This window comes from Stenella coeruleoalba (genome assembly GCF_951394435.1).
Source record: "Stenella coeruleoalba genome assembly, chromosome: 13".
NCBI classification, from domain to species: Eukaryota; Metazoa; Chordata; class Mammalia; order Artiodactyla; family Delphinidae; genus Stenella; species Stenella coeruleoalba.
In genome coordinates this window covers 9,802,154-9,825,511 of record NC_137159.1, presented here as the reverse complement: position 1 = coordinate 9,825,511, position 23,358 = coordinate 9,802,154, and the positions used below count along the sequence as shown (strand labels likewise).

Sequence of the window (23,358 nt, the reverse complement as noted above, 5' to 3'; positions counted from 1 at the left end):
ATATGATACAGCAATCCCACGCCTGGGCAAATATGCAGACAAAACTATAATCTGAAAAGATACATGCACCCCAATGTTCACAGCAGCGCTATTCACAATAGCCAAGACATGGAAACAACCTAAACGTCCATCGATGGAGGAATGGATAAAGAAGATGTGGTATATACACATACAATGGAATACTGCTCAGCCATTAAAAAGAATGAAATAATGCTATTTGCGGCAACAATGGATGCAACTAGAGATTGTCATACTAAGTGAAGTAAGTCAGAAAGAGAAAGACAAATACCATATGATATCGCATATATGTGGAATCTAAAATACAACACAAACGAACATATCTATGAAACAGAAACAGACTCACAAATATAGAGAATAGACTTGTAGTTGCCAAGGGGGAGGAGAACTGGGGGAGGGAAGGACTCAGAGTGTGGGATTAACAGATGCAAACTATTATAAATAGGATAAACAACAACAATGTCCTACTGTATAGCACAGGGAACTAGATTCAATATTCTGTGATAAACCATAATGGAAAAAATATGGAAAATAATATAGATGTATAACTGAATCACTTTGCTGTACAGCAGAAATTAAACACAACATTGTAAATCGACTATACTTCAATAAAAGTTTTTTTAAAAATGAGCCTTAATATCAAAAGTACGCTGGTGCAAAACTAGAATTTAGTCTTCTCTGTCAGAATGACATTTTCTTGGATTATTGGTCTGCTCTTAATAAGAGATTGTAAACGATCTTTTCTTTACCTTTCGAGTAATGTGCCTATGACACCAAGATCTTATGTCTTTTCCGAATAACTTCCCATGCTTTATGCTAGTCTTTTTCATGTACTCAATTATTAAAGAGAACCGAGACTTCTCACTTTTAAAAGAGCTAAGGGTTTTTACATTTTTGACGATGTTGTCTTCCCAAATAAAATTCTAAATGAAGTTTTTTGGCCTTGAACTAACTTTGGGATTTCGCAGAGGGTTCCTGGAAAATCTCAAAGGCTTTGCTCCTTCACCTTGTTAAGAGAGAGCTGTTAAACTAATTAGGTTTGTTTGACACGTTAAATTGCATGAAAAGGCATTTATTAAATAAGAAGAGATGCTTTAAGCTTTCCTAGGTTACATTTGTACGTGCAAACATTATTAATATAACTATTTCAGAAGTTGTATAAAGTTCACAGAAATTTAATACCCTGCCGTCCACATGATATGTCCTGGTATAATGCTGATTACTTTTATTGTGTGTCACAGAAACAACCAAATTTTCTTGTCAAATAAACTCTTTATCAGATATTTAGAAGCTGACGGGACCAAGAAACTGCTAAGCCAGAATCGAGCAGAACAAGAGTTGATTACATGGGACGGAATAAGCTGATCAAGGATGATTAGGGTTATTGTTTTGGAGCATTGCTGGTTCTTTAAAGTTCTATTTTTCAGACATAAGGAATCCCTCTCACTTAGGCTATCTATAACTTAGAACAGTTTAGTAGCTTATACTTTTTTTTTTTTTTGGTTGCATCAGGTCTTAGTTGCAGCAGGCAGACTCCTTGGTTGCAGCACATGAGCTCCTTAGTTGCAGCAGGCGGGCTCCTTAGTTGTGCCATGTGAACTCTTAGTTGTGGCACACATGTGGGATCTAGCTCCCGGACCAGGGATCAAACCCGGGCCCCCTGCATTGGGAGCTCAGAGTCTTAACCACTGTGCCACCAGGGAAGTCCTAGCTTATACTTTTGTTAACAGAAATAAAACACTTATCTTTTCTCCCTACCTGATCCCTCCAGAATTTAGAAACTCTTATTGAACATTCTTCTTTCCATGGCAATATAATTATTTGCATAAGTTCAATAAGAATCTGTTCTCTTTTTTATGTATATAGTTATCTTTATTAATGAATATATTAGAAACTGACATGGAGCTAGATTCTCATGGGCATTTGCTTTCCACTCGTTAGAAAAATCCACTGCTGGGGACTTTCCCTGGTGGTCCAGTGGTTAAGACTTCGCCTTCCCAGTGCAGGGGGTGCGGGTTTGATCCCTGGTTGGGGAGCTAAGATCCCACATGCCTCGTGGCCAAAAAACCAAAAGCATAAAACAGAAGCAATATTGTAACAAATTCAATAAAGACTTTAAAAGAAATGGCCCACATGAAAAAAATCTTAAAAAAAAAAAAATCCATCGTTTATTTGAGAATGGTTTAAAAAAAAGGCAATATCTTAGTGTCATTATGACAAGTCTTCACCTCATAGGAAATGTGAAAGAGTCCCTGGGCACCCCAGTCATGAGACTATACTGTCTTAGCAGACCTGCCCACCCTCACGTGTCTTCTGGAATTTCTTATAAATTTCAATGGGCACCTGGGCAACAGAACATTCTATTACTCTGCTGGTTTTTAAGGTGCAGTTCCAGGGTTAAATACTGTGCCCATACTTAACATTTTCAAGCTGTCCAGGCTTATCTTCCAAAAAGAGTGTATTACTATTACCAACTCTCCCTGCCAAATAGAGGACCCGAAAGCATTAAATGTTAAACTGCAAAGAAGTCAGGTGAGGCCCCTCTTCTCTCCCCAAATCAAGTTATTTAGAATCCCAAGCGAATGCAAGCACTGCAAACGCAGGGCAATAGTCTTTCCTGAAAAGCTGTTCTCCTTTTAATGGGACATAACTGGAAACACTGGTTAAAGAACCAGGGTTTTGAGTGGAGTGTCATATTTCAGAATGGTGCATAGAATCACATATGACCAGACAGATCTAAGGAACCAAGGCTGACTGTGGAGCCAAGGCTTACAAAGGCCTCTTAGAAAAATGGGCTTGATGCCTTGTTTACAGGTGAGTAAGGAAGGTCCCTTCCCGAGGGGCCCAGGAACCTCAGGATACCTTGGGGACTTGAGAAGAGAGGATTACATCCAAATCTACAGGTACTGCAAGGGAAATCGGCTGGAGAGTTCCTAGACTGGCTTCCTAGCCACCAGAGGGTTTTAAAAGTTTAACCTGAGATTCCTTATGAAAAGTTCCAGCAAAGCAAACTCAAAACTGCTTATGTGGCCAATTATCCTTCTTGCTGCACGTATGTAAACAATGAAGCCAAGTCTAACGAGACCAGGCTCATCGGGTAAAGAAGGATCTAAAGGGGTAACCGTAGAGGAATTTTTACGTTTTAATGCAGGGGTCACCAACCCCCGGGCCACGGACTAGTAGCGGTCCGTGGCCTGTTAGGAACCGAGCCACACAGAAGGAGGTGAATGGCAGCGGGCGAGCCAGCAAAGCTTCATCTGTATTTACAGCTGCTCCCCATCGCGCACATTATAGCCTGAACTCCTCCTCCTGTCAGATCAGCGGCCGCATTAGATTCTCATAGGAGCACGAACCCTACTGTGAACTGCGCATGTGAGAAATCTAGGTTGCGCGCTCCTTATGAGAATCTAATGCTCGGTGATCTGAGGTGGAGCTGAGGCAGTGATGCTAGCGCTGGGGAGCGGCTGCAAATACAGGTTATCATTAGCAGAGAGGTTTGACTGCACAGAGACCATAATAAATCAATTGCTTGCAGACACGTATCAAAACCCTATCAGTGGGGGCTTCCCTGGTGGTGCAGTGGTTAAGAATCCGCCTGCCAATGCAGGGGACACGGGTTCTCGCCCTGGTCCAGGAAGATCCCACATGCCGCGGAGCAACTAAGCCCGTGAGCCACAACTACTGAGCCCATGCGCCTAGAGCCCGCGCTCTGCAACAAAGAGAAGCCACCGCAATGAGAAGCCTATGCACCGCAACGAAGAGTAGCCCCCGCTCGCCACTACTAGAGAAGGTCTGCACGCAGCAATGAAGACCCAATGCAGCCAAAAATAAAATAAATAAATTTTAAAAAAAGAAAATTATAAAAAAAAAAAACCAAACCCTATCAGTGAGTGGCAAGTGGAAACAAGCTCAGGTCTCCCACTGATTCTGCCTTATGGTGAGTTGTATAATTATTTCATTATATATTACAATGTAATAATAATAGAAATAAAGTGCACAATAAATGTAATGCGCTTGAATCATCCTAAAACCATCCTCCCCCATCCCCCAGTCCGTGGAAAAATTGTCTTCCATGAAACCGGTCCCTGGTGTTAAAGAGGTTGGGGACCGCTGTTTTCATGGAAAACTAGAGCGCACCCTTGTGGATTCCACCTTGCACATTTTGCCAGTTCTAACCAAGTTCTTAATTTTTCTACTTTCCCCCAATATCCGGCTACAACTCTCCGAACTAACGTTTCCAATTTTTCTCCCACCCTCCTGACCTGGCATCACTGAGAACTAAAACTGCCCTTTTCCCGAAGCCCTGCGAGCCAGGCTGGATGGCTTGATAGAAACTTCAAAGAAACCACCTTCACGCCTGCTGCTGTGGGGGCCACTCAGAAACCTCACCACATCACCACTGCCATCACCAAGGTCAATCACACTGAAGACCAAGAAATTCGTTGGACTGCCGCTCCCATCCTCGAGCCCAGCCTCTGGAAATCTCAACTGGCAACGGCCCATCCTTGACGGGTGATAAGCAGAGATGGGAGAGGCTCACCTCACACAACGCAGACCCTGATCCATCGGGCTCTCCGTGACGGGAGATTTCTGAGAGTGATAGAGGTCCAACCCTCAAATCTTGTAGTGGCCGGAACCCCGATCATCACCACACTCTCGCCTTTATTTCCCTGCCGCCAAGAGAGGTCCTGTCAAAAACTGGCTGAAGCAGATTTCTATATAAACCCGTAAGTTCAAGTTCCACAGACTTATATACTCGTGGGTGAGGGTCCCACCTGTGGCTGCAGTCTCACAGACGACGTACAACAGGCTTGATCACCCCGGTGGGCAGACTGGTGCTGCAACAGACACCCACAGGGGGCAGGTTGAACCAGCAATCCCTTTCTCTCTGTCTTTTCTGTTCCTCCTCCCTTTACTCCTCTCTTGGTCCTTGTACCTACACTCCCGTCCCTTTCATCCTGGAGACTCCTTGTTTGTGTCACTAACTCTGGGGCGGGAATTCCGTGACCCCCTTTGTCTTTATGCTAGGCTTCAACCCATCCACACCTCCCCACCTCGATTTCTTGTTAGCCCCCAGATTTATTTGTTAACATGGAAAACACTCAGGGAATCCCCAGAGATTCTCCTCTGTGTGGCATTCCTAACAGCTGGGGACAATTTAAATTAAAAAGGAATAGCTGATTTTCTTTTGCAACACAGCCTGGCCCCAATATGCCTTGGGTGACCAGGAGAAGTGGCCAGAGAATGAATCCCTTAACTTTATTTAATTAATTTATTTATTTAGGGCTGTGCTTGTGGCTTGCAGGATGTTAGGTCCCCGACCAGGGATTGAACCCAGGCCCCCTGCTCAGAGTGGAAGCTTGGACTGCCAGCGAAGTCCCCCAGATCCCTTCACTTTAACACCATTTCACAACTGGACCTATTTTATAAGCAGTCCCCCAAATGGGGAGAGGTCCTGTATGTGCAGGCCTTTATGAAGCTTTATCGAGACCCCAATCCTAGGGGTTTCTGTTGTGTGTGTGTAGCCTCTATTCCTGTGTCACCCCCAAAAGAGTCAGAGCCAGACCTCCTCACGGACCCCCCTCTTTCAACTGCCAACTACCCACTGGCACATTAAGCCTCCTTCTCAGGCCCCTGTTTCCTCCCCTCCACCATCATCTTCGGTCCCCGGGACCCCCAGCTTACCCTGTCAGCTCAGAAACCCCAAAATTGGAGCCCCCAGTGCTTTCCCCAGTGGGGCTCCGATCAGGTTCAAAGTGAGCACCCACTTCTGCCCCACAAGGCCTTTACCCCCTCCGGGAGGTAACTGATGAGAACAGAGGGATGACTAGAGTACATGTCCCCTTTTCGCTGGGGGACCTAGGAATCTGTAAGGAGGGGGTTGGGAGGGTCTCAGAGAACCCTGACGAGTTTAGGGATGAATTTATCAGTCTGGGGTTCTCCCTGACCTGGCAGGACATCATGGTTATTCTGGCCCACTGTTGCACCCTGGATGAAAAGGAGCGTGTACGGAAAAAGGCCGAGGAACACACAGAGAGCCTACTGGCTACCAATCCGCACCAGCAAATTTATCAAGCAGGTGGCGATGCGTTTCCAGATCATGACTCACACTGGGGCTAGGAAGATCACGTAGGCCAGGCCAGGATGAGACATGACATTACTTGTCTATCAGAAGGAATGAAAAGGCATATGGTGAAGCCTGTAAATTATGAGAAGGTCCAAGAAGTGACACAGGAAAAAAGATGAACACTTGATGGTCTTCCTGAGCTGGGTGACAGAGGCATTTAGGAAAGACGCCAGTACAGACCCTGAGTCTGCAGAAGGGAGGTGGCTATCGGCTGTGCATCTATCAGCTAGTCCACTGCAGACACCAGGGCAAAATCACAAAAGCTTGAGGCTGGGCCCCAAACCCCACTGTCAACCTCGGCAGAGGAGGCCTTCAAGGTCTATAATCACCGAGACTTAACAGGAGGCCAAGAAGGAAAAGGGGCTACTAAAGAAAAGCAGAGCCTCGGGTCACCCTCGATGTGTCAGACAGGAGAAGTGAATTTCTTGTAGACACTGGAGCTGCCTGCTCTGCTCTGACTTGGCCGGCCGACCCCCTTTCCAACCAAGACTGTGCTGTGGCGGGAGTCGATGGACAGCCAAACGGAAGGCGATTTACATCCCCCCTTGCCTGCAGAGTCAGATCCATTATTTTTACTCACTCCTCTTTGTAAAGGCCAGAATGCCCTGTCACCCTCCTTGGAAGAGATCTGCTAAATAAATTAGGAGCTAGTATAGTCTTAGGACAGGGTGAAGTCCAAGAAGGTAGAGAATTCAAACAGAGAATGCATCTACTAGTAGCCCCAGATGACCCACCTGCTGGTCATCAAAATATTGCCCAAGACATCCCCCAAGAAATTACAGAATAAGTAGATCCTGCAATTTGGGATAATTCAGTGCCAGGAAGGGCAAAACGTGTTCCCCCAGTAGAAATAAGATTAAGGCCTGGGGAAAGGTACACCTGAAAATGACAATATCCTTTAAAGCCTGAGGCTCTGAGGGGGATCCAACGCTACTCAGCAAATTCCTAGAACACAGACTCATTAGGCCCTGCCAATCCCCTCGCAACAGACCGATCCTCCCCGTTCGCAAGCCTAACGGGGAATATCAGCTGAAGCAAGACTTACAAGCAGCAAATGAGGCCGTCAGCCCTATTCACCCATTGGTACCAAGCCCATATACCCTCCTGGCCCAAACTGCAGACAGCACTCAGCAGTTCTCTCTGCTGGACCTCAAAGATGCGTTTTTCTGTATTTCCCCACATTCCGACTCTCAATACCTTTAAATAGAGGGACCCTGACACCCTGGAGGCTACCCAATATACTGGGACAGTGCTGCCACAGGGTTTTAGGGACAGGCCCCATCTTTTTGGAAACGTGTTAGCAAGGGAGCTGAGGGAACTGAGCCTTGAAAGGGAACTCTGCTATAATATGTTGATTTATTAAGCAGTGAGACAAAGAAAGATTCATATCAGAATACTGTTCAGGTCCTCAATTTTCTGACAGAAAGGGGATATAAAATCTCTCCAACCAAGGCTCAGATCTCACAGCAACGGGTTCAGCGTTTAGGAAGTATTTTGACCCCAGGGGCACGAGCCCTGGCCATAGATTGAAGAACAGCAATGGGTGCATTACCATCTCTAACCACAAGGAGGCAGCTCTGAGGCTTTCTCAGGATGGCTGGGTTCTGACATATCTGGATTCCAAATTATGGCCTTATAGTCAGACCCCTATATGAGGCTCTCAATGAAAAAGAAAGGGAGCCCCTTCTATGGAATAAGGACGACCAGCGGGCCTTTGAGACTCTAAAGACTGAGCTGAGCACAGCACCAGCAAGGGGGCTTCCACATTTGGACAAGCCCTTCACCCTGTATGTTCACGAGAGGTCAGGGACATCACTAGGAGTCCTGACCCGAAAGCTGGGACTGGATCAGAGACCAGTGGTTTACCTTTCATCACAGCTGAATTCAATAGCCCTGGGATGGCCAAGCTGCCTGCGGGCAGTAGAAGCCACAGCCCTGTTGGTTAATGAGTCTCCCAAGCTCACCCTGTGTTGACCCCTCATCAGGTACAATCTGCGCTGGAAGTCAAAGAACATCATTGGTTGACAGTGGGAAGGTTAACAAGATATCGGGCCCTCCTGATGGACACCCTGACACTACCTTAAAGGTGTGCCAAACGCTGAACCCAGCAACTCTGCTTCCAGGTGTCAGGAGTGCAGACTTACTGCATCAGGGTATAGAGACCAGAGAACAAACTTATTCCTGATCTTCTAGATGAGCCTCTTGACAGCCCTGAGGTCGGATGGTTTACTGATGGGAGCAGTTTTACAGAAACGGAAACCCAAAAGGTGGGGTATGCCTTAGTCTAGATGAAGTCATAGAAGCGGAGGGCCTGCCACCCCAGACATCGGCCCAGAGGGCCGAACTAATTGCAGAGATGACAGCTTTACAATTAGGGAAGGATAAGATATCAGGTATTTTTACTGACTCTAAATATGGGCTCCACATGCTCATGCTGCCATTTGGAAAGAAAGAGGAACGTTAACTGCTAAAAATTCTCCCATAGGGCTTCCCTGGTGGCGCAGTGGTTGAGAGTCCGCCTGCCGATGCAGGGGACACGGGTTCGTGCCCCGGTCCGGGAAGATCCCACATGCCGCGGAGCGGCTGGGCCCGTGAGCCATGGCCACTGAGCCTGCGTGTCCGGAGCTTGTGCTCCGCAACAGGAGAGGCCACAGCAGTGAGAGGCCCGCGTACCACAAAAAAAAAAAAAAAATTCTCCCATAAAACAAAGATTGAATTCTTGACTTTTCAAAGCAGGGCAGCTCCCGACCCAGCTGGCAGTAATACACTCTAGGGACTATCAGAGGGATGGAGCTCTTGTGAGCCACCGGAAGAGAAAAGGTGTTTGAACTGCAAAACAGGCAGCTTGACTGCAGAAGCCTGAGCAAATTATGGCCCTAGTGATTGGCCCCCCCGAACTCCCTAGCCTCCCCCAGTGTTCCCCATAGAACAAGAAAATGCTGAGAAATAGGGCTATGAGAAGGAAGCACAGCCTGGTATTAAAAGGATAACAAGGTTCTAACCACTGAGGCCCAACAATGGAAACTTGTTAAGAGCTTACATGATGCCACCCACTATGGGAGGGATGCACCATGGGACTTAATGCAAAAGGAAAGGGGCTCAGGGAAGGGGCTCAAAAGGACAGTAAAACAAGCAACGCTTGCCTGGGATTTGTGTGCCGGTAGTAACCCACAGGCCCATCCAATGCTCCCTTTGCTACTCAGGCCAGTTCAACGTCGAGGGACATACCTGGGGGAAGACTGGCAGTTCCTTCGCAAATAAACCCTGGGGACCAAGTTCTTCTTAAAACCTGGAAAAAAGGGGTCTCCTGAAGACCAACTGTTGCCAAAGTAGAAGGGCCCCTATAAAGCAATTTCAGCCCCTCTCAGGGAGCGAGCAAGGGCACCTGTTACTTGTTTTCACTCCCTCGTGCTGCAGCATGAATCGCATTAAAGCCTTAGGCTCAGCTCCTCGTCTGGCCTCATGGATTTCTATTGATTAACGAACCCAGGTCGGTAACATTTTGATAGATACACGGATGTCTTGCTCTCCTGGCCCTGGGCTCCTCCTCTGGGTCTTACAGGAGTGAGCACAGCTTCCTGCCTCACGGCTTGGCTCCCGGGAAGAAAATCCAAGGCGTTTGCACGGAGGTTGCAAACTGGCAACCCCCAGGCTGATTCTGGCCCATGGACATGTTTTGATAGGTCTGCACTAGCGCAAGCAGTGAATAAATTTGCCATTAAAAAATTGGAAGGTTTTCCATATAAACCTGGACTTCTAGCTTTTCTTTAAAAAAAAAAGAAAGATTTGGCAACACTGGGCCCTGATTCTGGCAACAAGTGTGTGGAGCTGAGCAGTGGCTGCCCTCAGGGTCCCCACAGTCCCCATCACCCCTGGCTCCCTACCTGACATCCCCACTCAGCTGCACTGCCCACCTGGCCCTTGTGGCACCCGAGTTTGCTGCTACAGCTGGGGCCCCGGTTAGGACAGCAGCACCCACGATCCTTGAGGAGATGTCCCCCTGGGCAGAGGTTTCTAAGCCCTGTGGCCTCCCTGTCAGGCCACCCTGCCTGCCCAGCACTGAAGCCTGGCCCTGGCCAGAGGGTGGCAGTGCAGTGTACGGAATGGCATTCTGGGCTGAGGCCCATGGCCAAGGGTTCTCCACCTCTGTCCCTGGCTGGCAGTGGCCCAGGGCAGGCTCATTCTCACCCAGGGTGCAGCTTCCCCTCAGGTGAGGAATACTCACTGTTGGATTTTCCGAATCAGCTCTGAGGTATAATTGACATACAGTTCACTGCATATATTTATATCATGCAATTTGACAAATTCTGCCATACGTATACGCCTGTAAAACTATTACCACCATCAAGATCATGAACATGGCAATTACTCTCCAAAGTTCCCTTCTGCCTCTCCTCACCCCTCACAGGTTTGTTTCCATTTTTTAGAAATTTTTGTCTGTTTTCTTTCACTTGCCGTTATTAGAGATTCATCCCTGTGGTTGCTTTTTTTTTTTTTCTTTTTGGTACGTGGGCCTCTCACTGTCGTGGCCTCTCCCGTTGCGGAGCACAGGCTCCGGACGCACAGGCTCAGTGGCCATGGCTCACGGGCCCAGCCGCTCCGCGGCACGTGGGGTCTTCCCAGACCGGGGCACGAACCCGTGTCCCCTGCACCGACAGGTGGACTCTCAACCACTGCACCACCAGGGAAGCCCTGGTTGCTTTTATAATAGTTTTATTTATTTATTTTTGCCCAGTATCATTCCCATGTGTGGATATACCTTAATGTGTCTACCTGTTCACCTGTAGATGGACCTGTGAGTTATTTCCAATTTGGGGCAATTACAAATGAAGCTGCTATGAGTATTCGTGCACAAGTCTCCGTGTGGGCATCTGCTTTCCTTCTCTGGAGTAAACAGTGAGGAGTGGAACGGCTGGACCTGACGTATGTCACTTTTAAACAAAACGCCAAACTGGTTCTGGTTCAAGATGGCCGCGTGGGAGGATCCTGAACTCACCCCCTCCCGTAGAAACACTGAATCTGCAGCCATATAGGGAACATTTTCTTCTGAGAGAAACCCAACTCCTACACATCGGATAAATGAGAAAAAAATTCCCTTGGAAGCCGGCAGGAAAGGCTGAGACGCAATCTTGTCATTACCCCGCTTCCTACACCGTAACCCACGAGCAGGAGGTCAAAACCCAGAGCTTGGGCTTCCCTGGTGGCGCAGTGGTTGAGAGTCCGCCTGCCGATGCAGGGGACGCGGGTTTGTGCCCCGGTCCGGGAAGATCCCACATGCCGCGGAGCGGCTGGGCCCGTGAGCCATGGACGCTGAGCCTGCGCGTCCGGAGCCTGTGCTCCGCAGCGGGAGAGGCCACAACAGTGAGAGGCCCGCGTACCGCAAAAAACAAAAACAAAAACAGAGCTTCTCCCTGAGGAGCGAAGGGCTTGAACCTCACACCTGGTGCCCCAACTTTTACGACCTGCCCCTGAGAGACAAGCCCCCCAAACATCTAGCTTTAAAAGCCCACGGGACTTATATCACAAGCCCTGCACGGTTATAGCAAACAGAGAAACGGTTCTGAAAGGGAGCATGTGGACTCACCAGCACTGAGGAGCAGAGCAGAGGCAGCGACTGAAAAGCGCCCAGACTTGCTGTGAAAGAGTCTTATCTGCTGGTCTTTAAAGCTTTGGCCTGAGGGGGCAGGCATCTAATTTAACACACCTGGGGCCAACAGAAACACTCCGCGAAGACCGAGGCAGGTGGGCGCCATCTCTGCGCTCTCCCGCTGCCTCTCTCCAGGTGACTCGCAGCTCCCGGAAAGGAGCCGGTATCCTTGTCTGGAGCCCTGGTCTTTGCAGCTTCTGCCCAGGGGCTGCCCCTTGACTGCCTGGCTCTAGCGGCCAGTAAGGCCACATCTTTTGTTTTCCGTTTCTCAGGGGTTACTGTCTTTCATTGTCTGCTGTCCAACATCTTGAAAAACCATTCTTTTTTTTTTTTTTTTTTTGCGGTATGCGGGCCTCTCCCTGCTGTGGCCTCTCCCATTGCGGAGCACAGGCTCCGGACACGCAGGCTCAGCGGCCATGGCTCACAGGCCCAGCCGCTCCGCGGCACGTGGGATCTTCCTGGACCGGGTCACAAACCTGTGTCCCCTGCATCGGCAGGCGGACTCTCAACCACTGCGCCACTAGGGAAGCCCCCCATTCTTTTATATATTGTGTCTTTTTTTCTTTTCAGTTGTTTCATCCAGGAGGGTAATCTAATCTAGTTCCTGTGACTCTTGGAAGCATGTAAGTCTCCACTGATTGGTTTTAATCAAGTCAACTAGACTTGCAAAGAAATGAGTTCAGGTACAGATGACTAGTCCTGTTGGTCATGGAAGCCTCCTGTGCTGGAAAACATGCCTCCGAAGCCTCCTTTTGCTCCCATCTCCAGTCACTGCCTCCTTGAAGTTCAATTTCAAGGGCTCAGTGATGTCAGTGTTTGAAATTCAGAAACGAATCTGCATAATAGCTAACAACAGCTAACCGTGGTTTGGCTTCATTCCGTTACCGACCTGGGTCCTCGGACTCTTTAATCAATAGAAATTGATGAGGCCAGACGAGGAACTCAGGCAAGGCTCTCCTGGGAACCTGTGCTGCAGCATGACGGAGCGAAAACAAGTCACAGGTGCCCCCGCTCGTTCCCTGAGGGTGAGGGGCGAGCTTAAATGGGGCGAGGGTAGGGGCGGATCTATGGGTGGGGCCAGAGGGGGGGCTTAGGTGATCGGCCCCTCCCCTTGGTGGTGCTGTTGAAACCAAGCAGAACCCTGTACCACCCCTCCCCCAAGCACAAAGGCCCCTCCCTGTCCCCTGCCTCCTGTTTGTAGAAAAGCTGAAGTCTCCCAGGCCTCCCTGAGTCACCAAAGAGCGGGCTCAAGTAGTTCACGATTAGGACAATAGAGTCGCAGAATCTTCCAGTGTCTGATGCACATTCCCGAGTTGTTTTACAGATACCACGACTGCCACCCGAGGGAAAAAGTTATCTGCGTGATGACCAGACTATAGCCGTGACATAAGCCGTCCCAGCCTCAGCAATGCTGAATCCACTGCTGGCACAATTCCAAGAACTGGCCTCAAGAGAATGGCATTAACATTATCGCTCATAATAATCTGTATCTTTGTGGCCATCAAAATAATTGTAGCTGGCTCTGCCCGTATATGTAAGCAGGCAACTTAAACTGTCAACAAACAGATGCAACAGACCCATGTCCGCATCTTCCACTCTGAGAATATGGTGCCCTATGTCGGCAGGAAGAAAGTACAGAAGATGAACTATTGCCCCTAACCCCACAGACACGGAACAATGTCTGGCAAGTGGGCATTTGTAAGCAGCTCTTTTGCCCCTTTCCTGTTTGCTTATTTCTGTTCCCCTTAAACCTTAGTTATAGAAATGAGATCACTAGGTAACCTTTAACCTAATTCCTGACTTATGCTCTATTCAGTGCACACAATGCCTTGCCTAACCTGTTGATTCTTTTCTTAGATTAAAAGAAGTAGGAATGGCTTCCCTGGTGGCGCAGTGGTTGAGAGTCCGCCTGCCGATGCAGGGGACGCGGGTTCGTGCCCTGGTCTGGGAGGATCCCACATGCCGCGGAGAGGCTGGGCCCGTGAGCCATGGCCACTGGGCCTGCGCGTCCGGAGCCTGTGCTCCGCAACGGGAGAGGCCACAACAGTGAGAGGCCCGCGTACTACAAAAAAAAAAAAAAGAAGTAGGAATGAAGAATTAAGTAGTTAAAGGATGACTAGCTCTCTACCCCCAGCAGCCCCCTTAGCAATCCTGCAGTCAGACCACACAGACAAGATAACATCTGAAGCAAGAGAAATCAGCCAGCCTGCATGCGATGGAAAATGACGCACAGCTTGACCTCCTGCCTTGATGATTCACGGAGATCCTTTCCCCCTTCTCCCTTTAAAAACTGTCACGGCTGAGCAGAATCTTGAGAGTTGATTTTGGGGACACGAGTCAGTCTTCCCCCCAGACTGCCAGCTTTCTGGTTAAAGCAACTTTCCTTTCTACCAACACTTGCCTCATGAGTACTGGCTTTCCAGTGGCGAGGAGCCTAACCTGAGTTTGGTAACACTGCGCAGGGATCATGCCCAGGACCCTGCTTCTGCTCCCGGCACCTCAGAAGTGGCAGTTGTTTTGTGGCCTTTTTGCATCTTATTGTTCATAATTGCCCCAACCGTTCATGTGTACAGTTATTTTTAGTCCCTTATAGTTTCTTTGTACTCTGTTGCTTGAGGAGATGTTTGTCCAGGGGCAAGCACTGCAGCAAAGGGTCCAAGGTCCTAGCCTATCTCATCTCTATGCCTGTTCTTAGAATTTTTAAAAAATTTATTTATTTTATTAATTTATTTTTGGCTGCATTGGGTCTTCGTTTGCTGCACGCTGGCTTTCTCTAGTTGCGGCTAGTGGGGGGCTACTCTTCGTTGTGGTGCGCGGGCTTCTCATTGCAGTGGCTTCTCTTGTTGCGGAGCACAGGGTCTAGGTGTGCGGGCTCAGTAGTTGTGGCTCGCGGGCTCTAGAGCGCAGGCTCAGCAGTTGTGGCGCACGGGCTTAGTTGCTCCGCGGCATGTGGGATCTTCCCGGACCAGGGATCGAACCTGTGTCCCCTACATTGGCAGGCGGATTCTCAACCACTGCACCACCAGGGAAGTCCCTGTTCTTAGAATTTTCACATTATTAACTTGTGAGCCCTCACACTATCCCCAGGGTTTAGGCCCTGCTATAATCTTTATTTTCATTTGAGAACACTGAACCTCAGAAAGGCTAAGGAACACGGCTAAGTTACATGGCTGGCAATCCCAGATCTTCCACTTCCTAGCTGTGTGACCTTGGACACTTTCCTCACTGACCTCCGTGCCCTCAGCTGTAACAGGAAGATGCTAATAACCATATGTACATCACAGGACTGAGAGGACATGGCTGACTCGGTGTCTGGCTCATTGTAAGTGCTCAGGAAATGCTGGATATATTATTATTGCATGTGGCTGCAGAATTAAACCATTAGGTGGACTGTTGGACTAAGGGGGCATCTGGACCGTCTGTTTCAAGGAGTCCTGCGGAGCCCTGCGACCTTAAGCAAGTCAGTGTTCCTCTTGATGAGACGGGCTGGGACCTGGGACTCTTTACTGGAGTACTTACACCTGGACAAATGTCTCCTCCAGCAACAGAATACAGAGAAACGATAAGGGACTAAAAATAACTGCACACACGTGCAGCTGTGGCAATGATGAATAATACCATGCAAAAGGCCAAAACCCAACTGCCTCTTCTGAGGTACGGGAAGCAAAAGCAGGGAACGGCACGTGATCCCTGCACACAGCACCACCAAGGGGGTGGGCAGACCACCTAAGCCCCACCCACCTCAACAAGCCCCACCCACCAATCCACCCTCATCCCATTTAAGGGACCAGCTCACCCCACCCCCTCAACGAGCGAGCAAAGGCACCTGTTACTTGCTTTCGCTCCCTCGTGCTGCAGCGTGAGTCTCAATAAATAAAGCCTGGTGTGAATTTCTCGTCTGGCCTCATCAATTTCTATTGATTAAGGAGTTCAAGGACCCGAGTCGGTAACAGGAGTACCTCCCTCCAGGACGTCAGGACCACCTTCTCTTTGTACCTTTTCACTCTCATTTCATTCCCATGCTCCTGAGGGCTCATCACCCCCTCCCAAGCCCATAACGCAGTTCCCACCGCTCCCCTGTCATCTGAGTCCCTGGTTCCTGGGCCCTGTCGCCTTGGCTGCCCTTCCGGAGCAGCTTCTGCCGAGGGCTCTGCCTCACTACATCGGGTCCCTGGCCAGCTCCAGTGTCAGGCGTCCTTGCTGCCCAGTGCCGGGCACACAGCAGTGGCCTCCATAACAACCTTATGGAACGACCCCGTGGGCATGTGCACTGGGAGGTCAGGCCTTCCTGCCATCGCTGCCGGTTTAAGCCTCATGCACTCTGGGCCCCACCTCCCTGAGGCCCCTAACCTCCAGCTGGACACTTCCTCTGTAGCCAGAGCACCTGGCTTAGCACAGCTGCAGGGCAGGGACCCGGTGCTCCCCTGTGCACAGTAATGTCCAGCAGGCAGTCCGTAGGGTACGCTGTAGCGATCGGAAATTAATCGGATCACAGAAAGCACACGTGATCTCCCTAAGAAAGCTCCCTTAAGCCTATGGGAAAGGAAGCACCATTTGGGGTACATAGCTGGGTGCCTGGGGAGCCTGGGGAGTGCTCCAACAATCCAGGGGTGCTCCTGGTGGCACTGCTAGGGGACTGGCTCTGGGCTGTTGTATCCCAGGAGCAGGATGCCAAGGAGGAGTGCCCGGCATACAAAGGACTTTGACCATATCTGACCCTGCGGTGAGGGTAGGGTGGGGGAGGGAATCCGGTTCCAGAAAGGAAAATGCCATGGCCTGGCTGTCACTCACGCAGGGCCTGCCCTTCTTCCTCCCCACACTCCTCTGGACTGCTGCCTTGACCAAGAGCTGCTGCTGCGGACCATGGACGCAAGCGTGCTGAGAATGGGAGGAGAGGGGGTTTCACTTCCGCCCAACCTGCACCCCCAGCTCCCTTGGGTGGGTAATGCACCCACCTCCAGGGGCAAACACGCATTCCTTGGAGGTGCCCACCTGGGACCATGCTGGTGGCTGTGAGGGATGAGGGTCTCTTATAAGAAGAGGAGTTCTCTCTCTGTCTCTCTCTCTCTCACAGTGAGATTCTGTAAGTGCTGGAGTCTGCAAGCCAGGAACCAGGTCCACACAAGAGACTGACCGCAACGCTCTGATCTTGGACTTCCAGCCTCCAAAACTGAAAGAAAATAAATTTCTGTCATTTAAGCCGTCCAGTCTGTGGCATTTTGTTACGGCAGCCTGAGCAGACTAAGACATATCAAATTATATGTGTCCCAGGAATTCAAAGATAGTTTGACATTAGACAGCCATGCCCTGTCAGTCACCCATGACCAGACCAGGGACCTGAGCCTCGGGGATGCCTCTGCCAGCCTCTCTGCAGGGACAAGGAGACGTCCCCCCAGGGGCCAGTCCCTGGATGCTGGAAGTTCAAGATCGAACAGCCTCATGCCTTCTGCCATGGCACCCCTTGCAGACCTCTGCTCTGCATGCATCCTCCGAGGAGGACTGTGTTGCCAGAGGACACGCCCCTGTGCCAGGGGCCCCTGTTTGCAGGGTGGCCGCTGTGCGACAACGAGTGGGCTGGGTGTTCACATACATGTCTGTGGGCCCCTCGTGATGCAGGATGGAGCAGAGACTGGGCCATGGCCAAGGGTGCCAGTAAGGAAATCCGAGCAATCCAAGAATCCTAGATTGGACCCGGCCTTCCAGGCTGGCTGAAGGCGTATTTGTCAAGGGTGGAGAAGAAGAACGTATTTCAATTAGCTAGACGTAAACTTTCCATACCGAGACCTAGGAGGCATGGGTCTGAGCCCCACAGATGTTAGGAGCAGGGCTGAGCCCAGGACACCAGTAAGTAGCTCAGGCAAGTTCCAGCCCCTTTCTGCACCCCCCGTGTCCTCATCTGTAAGTGGGGGTAATAAGAGGACCGATGTGTTGAGAAGATTGCGTTCATCTTCATAAAGCGCTTTGCACTGTGCTGGGCGCGGAGCAGGCTCTTGGTGACCGTCTGCCGTTATTATCCCAGTGGAACCTGTAGCCAGCCCGACACCCAGCTTCCAGGGACTGCACTGGTGGGTATGGGACACTGCCAGCCCAGGTTCCAGAAAAGTCTGCATGTGGGAGAGCTGAGGGGAGGTGGGCACAGCGAGGTGGGTTGGGGCCAGCACTTGGACAGTGAGGAAAACACAGCAAAGTGAAGATTTAATAGGAATTTTTACTTCCTGCCCTTATCCCTCATGGCGGGATGGTGGGGGAGATTTCCTTTCTCTGAAATGACAGCTTCAGTGATGCAGTGGTCCCAGTGCATTGCTCAGAGGCACCTAACCCCCAACACAGGGAGCCGCTGCCACCTGGGGGCTCAGAGGATGTGAAAGGAGAGGCACGTGTCCCCTGGGCCACGACAGTCCTCCCCAAAGCGCCCGCTAGTACAACATTTACAGCCTCTGAAGGAGATGCTTACAAAAGGTCTTCTGTACCAATAAATAGAGTGAACTCTCATTGTTTGTAGTCGTTCTAAAGTCACGTGGCCAACGCCGCCTCGACAGGAAGTCAGGTTCCTGCGAGCCTCTGGCCGCAGTGGTTACCTTGTCTGATGTGTGTTTCTGTTTAGAGACATCATGTCTAATACGTGGCTGATTCCTTAACACTGGACTCCCGGCCAGCTGCGCTGTAACTCACGTCTGACCGAAGATTATCTCACGTGTATTTCCTCTGGGAGGCACACCCGGGCCTTCCCGAGCGTCGGAGCACCAGGTGGCACTTTCCACAGTGAAATCACCAACAAAAAGCACAAAAATGCAAAGAAGAAAAACGTAGCCCCAAATAGACCCTGAAAAGGACGCTTGTTTACATTATGAGCTGAAACAGGAAGGCAGGGCGCTGCCTGTTCAAACTCAAGCTGGGAACACACCCAACAAATGTCCGCCACACGCACGCGCCCTTAAAGGGATCTTCGGGGAGCACCCAGGGCCCACGTGAGTTTTCCACTCCCACTGGGCCTGGAGGTGAGGACACAGCCCCCCCGCCCCCCAGGAGTGGGGCTTCTCGCACCCCATCCAGGACGTGGTTGGCCTGCGGGAGACCAGGGAGGGCCAGGCATGGCTGCGATGAAGACAGGATCATTCCCGAGGGAAACTAGACTTGAGGATATGGGGAAGGGGAAGGGGAAGCTGTGACAAAGCGAGAGAGAGGCATGGACATATATACACTACCAAACGTGAGGCAGATAGCTAGTGGGAAGCAGCTGCATAGCACAGGGAGATCAGCTCGGTGCTTTGTGACCACATAGAGGGGTGGGATAGGGAGGGTGGGAGGGAGACGCGAGAGGGAGGAGATATGGGGACATATGAATATGTGTAGCTGATTCACTTTGTTATAAAGCAGAAACTAACACACCATTGTAAAGCAATTATACTCCAATAAAGATGTTAAAGGGAAAAAAAAAAGAGCAGGAAGGGAGTCCAGGCTTCCCGAGGGAGCACAAACGCGGGGTACAGCTGCGGAAGGGAAGACAGTGCGGTGTTGGCAGAGGAAAGGACAGATGGGGGGGGGATGCAGCAGAGCACAGAAAGAGCCTCGTCCCTGCAGGAAACTGACGGATAATCACGTGATTTGTACCCGCTCTCCTGGGTCAGCCAGAGCCTACGGAGGCACAGGAACCAAGGCTGGGGGTCCTGGAGGCAAGGTTGGGACCTGGGGTCTAGCTGGTTCTCTGCGGGGGTGAAGAGGACGCTTCACTGATGGAAATTCCTCAGGATTCGTCCCCTCTCTTGGCTCAGGTGACTTGCGCACTGAGCACCCTCCTGGCTCCTAACTCACCTTCCCAGGTTCTCTGCTTGATACCGAGGGGGTTCTCAGTGGGGGGACAAGCGCAGAAAGACATGCGCTTCCCCTGAAAGTTAACACCTGGCCAGCTGGCTTACAGGTCCTGTGTGACTGACCAGCCTGGATTCCCCGACCCAACGGATGGTGGGCAAGGCTGTGGGCTGGGTGACTCCTGGGGGGCCTTGAAGGGGGTCAAGGGAGGGCAGGGCTCACCTATGGCAGTGGGCTCAGAAAGTCCCTGGAGAGCTCCCTGCTCCAGCACCCACGCTGCTGGCCCAGCCCTCCCTCAGGAGCCCAGCCTGCGCCATCTCTGGGCACCCGGTGGAGGACCTCCCCTCCTGCAGCAGCTGGGCCCTTTCATCCGGGGCTGGAAGAGCTCCCTGGAGGTTGAGGAGCTGAGGGTTTCCTGGAGGAGAAGGGCCAGAGAGGGGACACATGAGCCCCTGCCTCTGCGCTGGGGTGCCAGGAGCCAGCAGGAGCCCTGGGGAGGTGCCGAGACACCACAGCTGCGACCGGCTTCCTGGTAAATGGCCACATGCCCTTAGGCAAGTCCCTCTCCTCCCTGGGCCTCAGTTTCCTCATCTGTCAAATGGCCCAGGCTCCAAGCCCAGCCCCAAATTGTCCCCATTCCTGCCTCTTGGGGAGGGGGCAGACCCCTCGTCTCCATAATCCCAGCTTAGAATGAAAGAACTCAAGAGCAGAGGGGCCCTTACGTGCCTCTCCCCTGGTGCTGTCACCCCTTCCTTTGATACATGGGACGTGGGTCTCTGAGGTACGATATACAAGACGAGGGTCAGACAGGGCTCCTCTCCACACTGAACTAAATGACCCTCTGGGGGTGCTCCTGCCTGGTGGGTTGGTAGAAGTGTGGACATCGTCGGAGTGCGCTGGGCAACGGGCTTACTTCACCACTCTTCAGGCTTATCTTAAACTCCAGGCTCCAGAACTGCTGGGGAAACCGAGGAATCAGGAAGACATGACTTTCTGAGTTTTTTAATGCATATAAGCACATACAAATATAGCGTCTTACTTTTCTTCTTAATACTCCGTTCTATACCTTGGAGACATTTTCTTGTGTGTAAACACACGTATATTTTGGACCTTCTGATGTGGTTCTAATTTCTCTTTTCTCAGTTTAAGGCAAGTGAAGCACAGCCCAACTTTGCATCTCACGGTCACCAGAACATCTGGGGGCATGTTGAACAGGGAATGTTCCCGAAGCGAGTTGTGGGAACGCCGATGCACACTCTTTGATCCAAGTACACCTCCCTCTCCCCCAAGTGCATATACTAAGGAAGCAAATCCCCAGACAGAAAAAGATTTCTGCACAAAGAAGGCTAATTGCAAGAGTGGTAGACAGCTGCTCACTGCAATGCAAATCCAAATACTGGAAAACTGGCAACAGCCTTAAATTTCAACAAATATTTGGGAAGGATCAATGGAAGATACACAGACCGCTGTTCTTTTAGCTCAAGGCCAGCCAAACCCCAGTAATGCTGGTCATACCAACCCTGGAGAATTTAAAGTTCATGGTCAAATCCAAACATAAGAGACACACATTCAGGGTCCCGCGGTTACCCCTGCAGAGCTGCACCTCTGAGTCTCTCCAGGCACACGCCCTGGCCCTATCTGCCATATTCCCGGAACATGAGATGTTCAAAAACATTTGCCTGGGACTTCCCTGGTGGTCCAGTGGTTAAGACTCCGTGCTCCCAATGCAGGGGGTCCGGCTTCGATCTCTGGTCAGGGAACTACATCCTGCATGCCACAACTAAAGATCCCCCGTGCTGCAACTGAAGATCCCACACGCGGCAACAAAGCTCTTGCATGCTGCAGTTAAGAGTAAGCACAGGGCTGCCCCGGTGGCGCAGTGGTTGAGAGTCCGCCTGCCGATGCAGGGGACACGGGTTCGTGCCCCGGTCCGGGAAGATCCCACATGCCGCGGAGTGGCTGGGCCCGTGAGCCATGGCCACTGAGCCTGCGCGTCCGGAGCCTGCGCTCCGCAACAGGAGAGGCCACAACAGTGAGATCCCCGCGTACCACAAAAAAAAAAAAAAAAAAGAGTAAGCACAGCCAAATAAATAAATAAATACTAAAAAAAAAATTTGCCTAATGAATGGAGCCCCCGGTGCCCATAAGTTCATAGCCCTTTATTAAGTCCCGTGGGAGAAAGCGCTCTTGCCATCAGGCCCCGGAAAACCTGACTTTCTCTCCAGCACCCAGGTTGTTTACTGTGTGGTTGCTGAACTTACCGGTGCCGGGGATCCCAGGGCTCGCTGTGCGGAAGTGGGGTGACCTTAGGAAGCAGAAGGAAGCAGAAGAGGGGAGGCCACACCACTGCTGGGGTGGGGACAGAACGAAGTGTGGTGCTCCAAGGACAAAGGACGTCCCTTCCTGAAAAAGTTTCAGCGGTACACCCCCCTACCAGACTCTTAATCGCCCTCCCTACCATGTTACCATGGTTACGAAATTCCTGAGTCCACCTGGGCGATGGGACCTGTCCCAAACAAGGAAAGGCATCTGCCCTGTCCCACTCCCACCCTATAGAAGGAAGGTATATGTGCCTTAACCAATCAGTAAAAGCAATTTTCACCTCAGACCATTCCTTTGTTTTCTGGCTATAGAAAGTGATCAATAGCACAGGTTCGGGCTCGACTCTCCCAGACTACTAGGAAGTTGGCCCTCTGTTCCGGCAGCGACCCTTCCCTCTAATAAATTCTATCTTCTTTACATTCTGCCTTATGTCTGGAAATTCTTTTCCAACCCGCATTTGGACCACGACAAATGGTCGTGGAAGGACCCACCGCTGTTCTGAGTGAGGGAGGTGGGAGCATACGCGATTGTTACCTGGGGGGTGGAGAGGGGCGAGTGCAGCCAGCCTTTTCACTGGGGAGGGAAGGAGGGTGGCTTATTCTTACCCTGTGGGCTGGGAGGGAGAAGGCAGGTGGTTAGGTGGGTATGAGGGGAGGGAACATTCACCACTGCTGGGGGGCAGGACTCCCCTTTTCTCTGGGGCAGATGAGGGCACTCACCATGCCCCGACCTCCACCCCCCAGGCAGCCTGGAGTGAGCGGGAGGGTCGTGAGACCTTGAGCTGTACGGGGTGTGGGGTCCAACAGGCGGTGCAGGGCTCCATCACCATCAACTAATACTCAGGAAGCGCTGTCAGCTCTCTGACAACAGGGCGCCTCCTGGGCGGTCTCGCTCTGACCCCCTCAGGTGCTGTCCCCGAGTGGCCACCTGCTCCGTCCTCCCCTCCCAGCGCCCACCCACCTCCAGGGCTGCCCCACAGTCCAGGATGAGCTGGTGGCCTCACCAGCAGGGTGCTCTGATGCAAAGGTCCTGGTGTCGCGTAAGCAGACATTCAGCAGAGATCCCCAAATGCAGAAGGGGGGACAGCTCTCAGGGGGAGGGCCTTTCCTGGTCCCAGGGGGGCCGTGTGACTGCGATGATTCCCTGGTGTCCGGCTCTGCCCAGCTCCCCTTCCCTGGCCCTCCTTAGCTCAGAGCTCTCTCTGATCTCTTCAGTTCCCAGACCACAGTCACGCAGACCCCTTCCCCGGACACTCCCCTGTGCCATGGTTTTGCAGGGCTACTGAACACCCCAGTTGCTGTCTTGTTCCCTGGAGAGCCTGTGAACTCTGTTAGGACAGGACCTCAGAGTGGCCATCTCAGGACTACGCACCTTGCATACAGTAGGTGCTCACTGCAGGCCAGTCAGTGTGATGCGCCCACACTGGGGGCCAGCA

The 23,358-nt window shown here is 51.1% G+C and overlaps 1 protein-coding gene across 3 annotated transcripts in view; it reads right to left on the bottom strand.

Annotated features, from left to right (window-relative positions):
* NEURL3 (neuralized E3 ubiquitin protein ligase 3) overlaps positions 1-23,358 on the bottom strand; it is an 83,417-nt gene that overhangs the window by 25,850 nt on the left and 34,209 nt on the right. For 2 of the 3 annotated variants that reach the window (XR_013830979.1, XR_013830980.1), the window contains exons 4-5: positions 16,785-16,962; positions 9,374-9,434 (exon numbers count right to left, since the gene is read on the bottom strand). Coding sequence is in view for 1 of the 3 variants with exons in the window: in XM_079940423.1 (XP_079796549.1) it covers positions 16,823-16,962 (140 nt within the window). In the remaining 2 variants the exon portion in view is untranslated. The remainder of the gene's footprint in view (positions 1-9,373; positions 9,435-16,784; positions 16,963-23,358) is intronic. The other variant, XM_079940423.1, reaches the window with a different exon arrangement.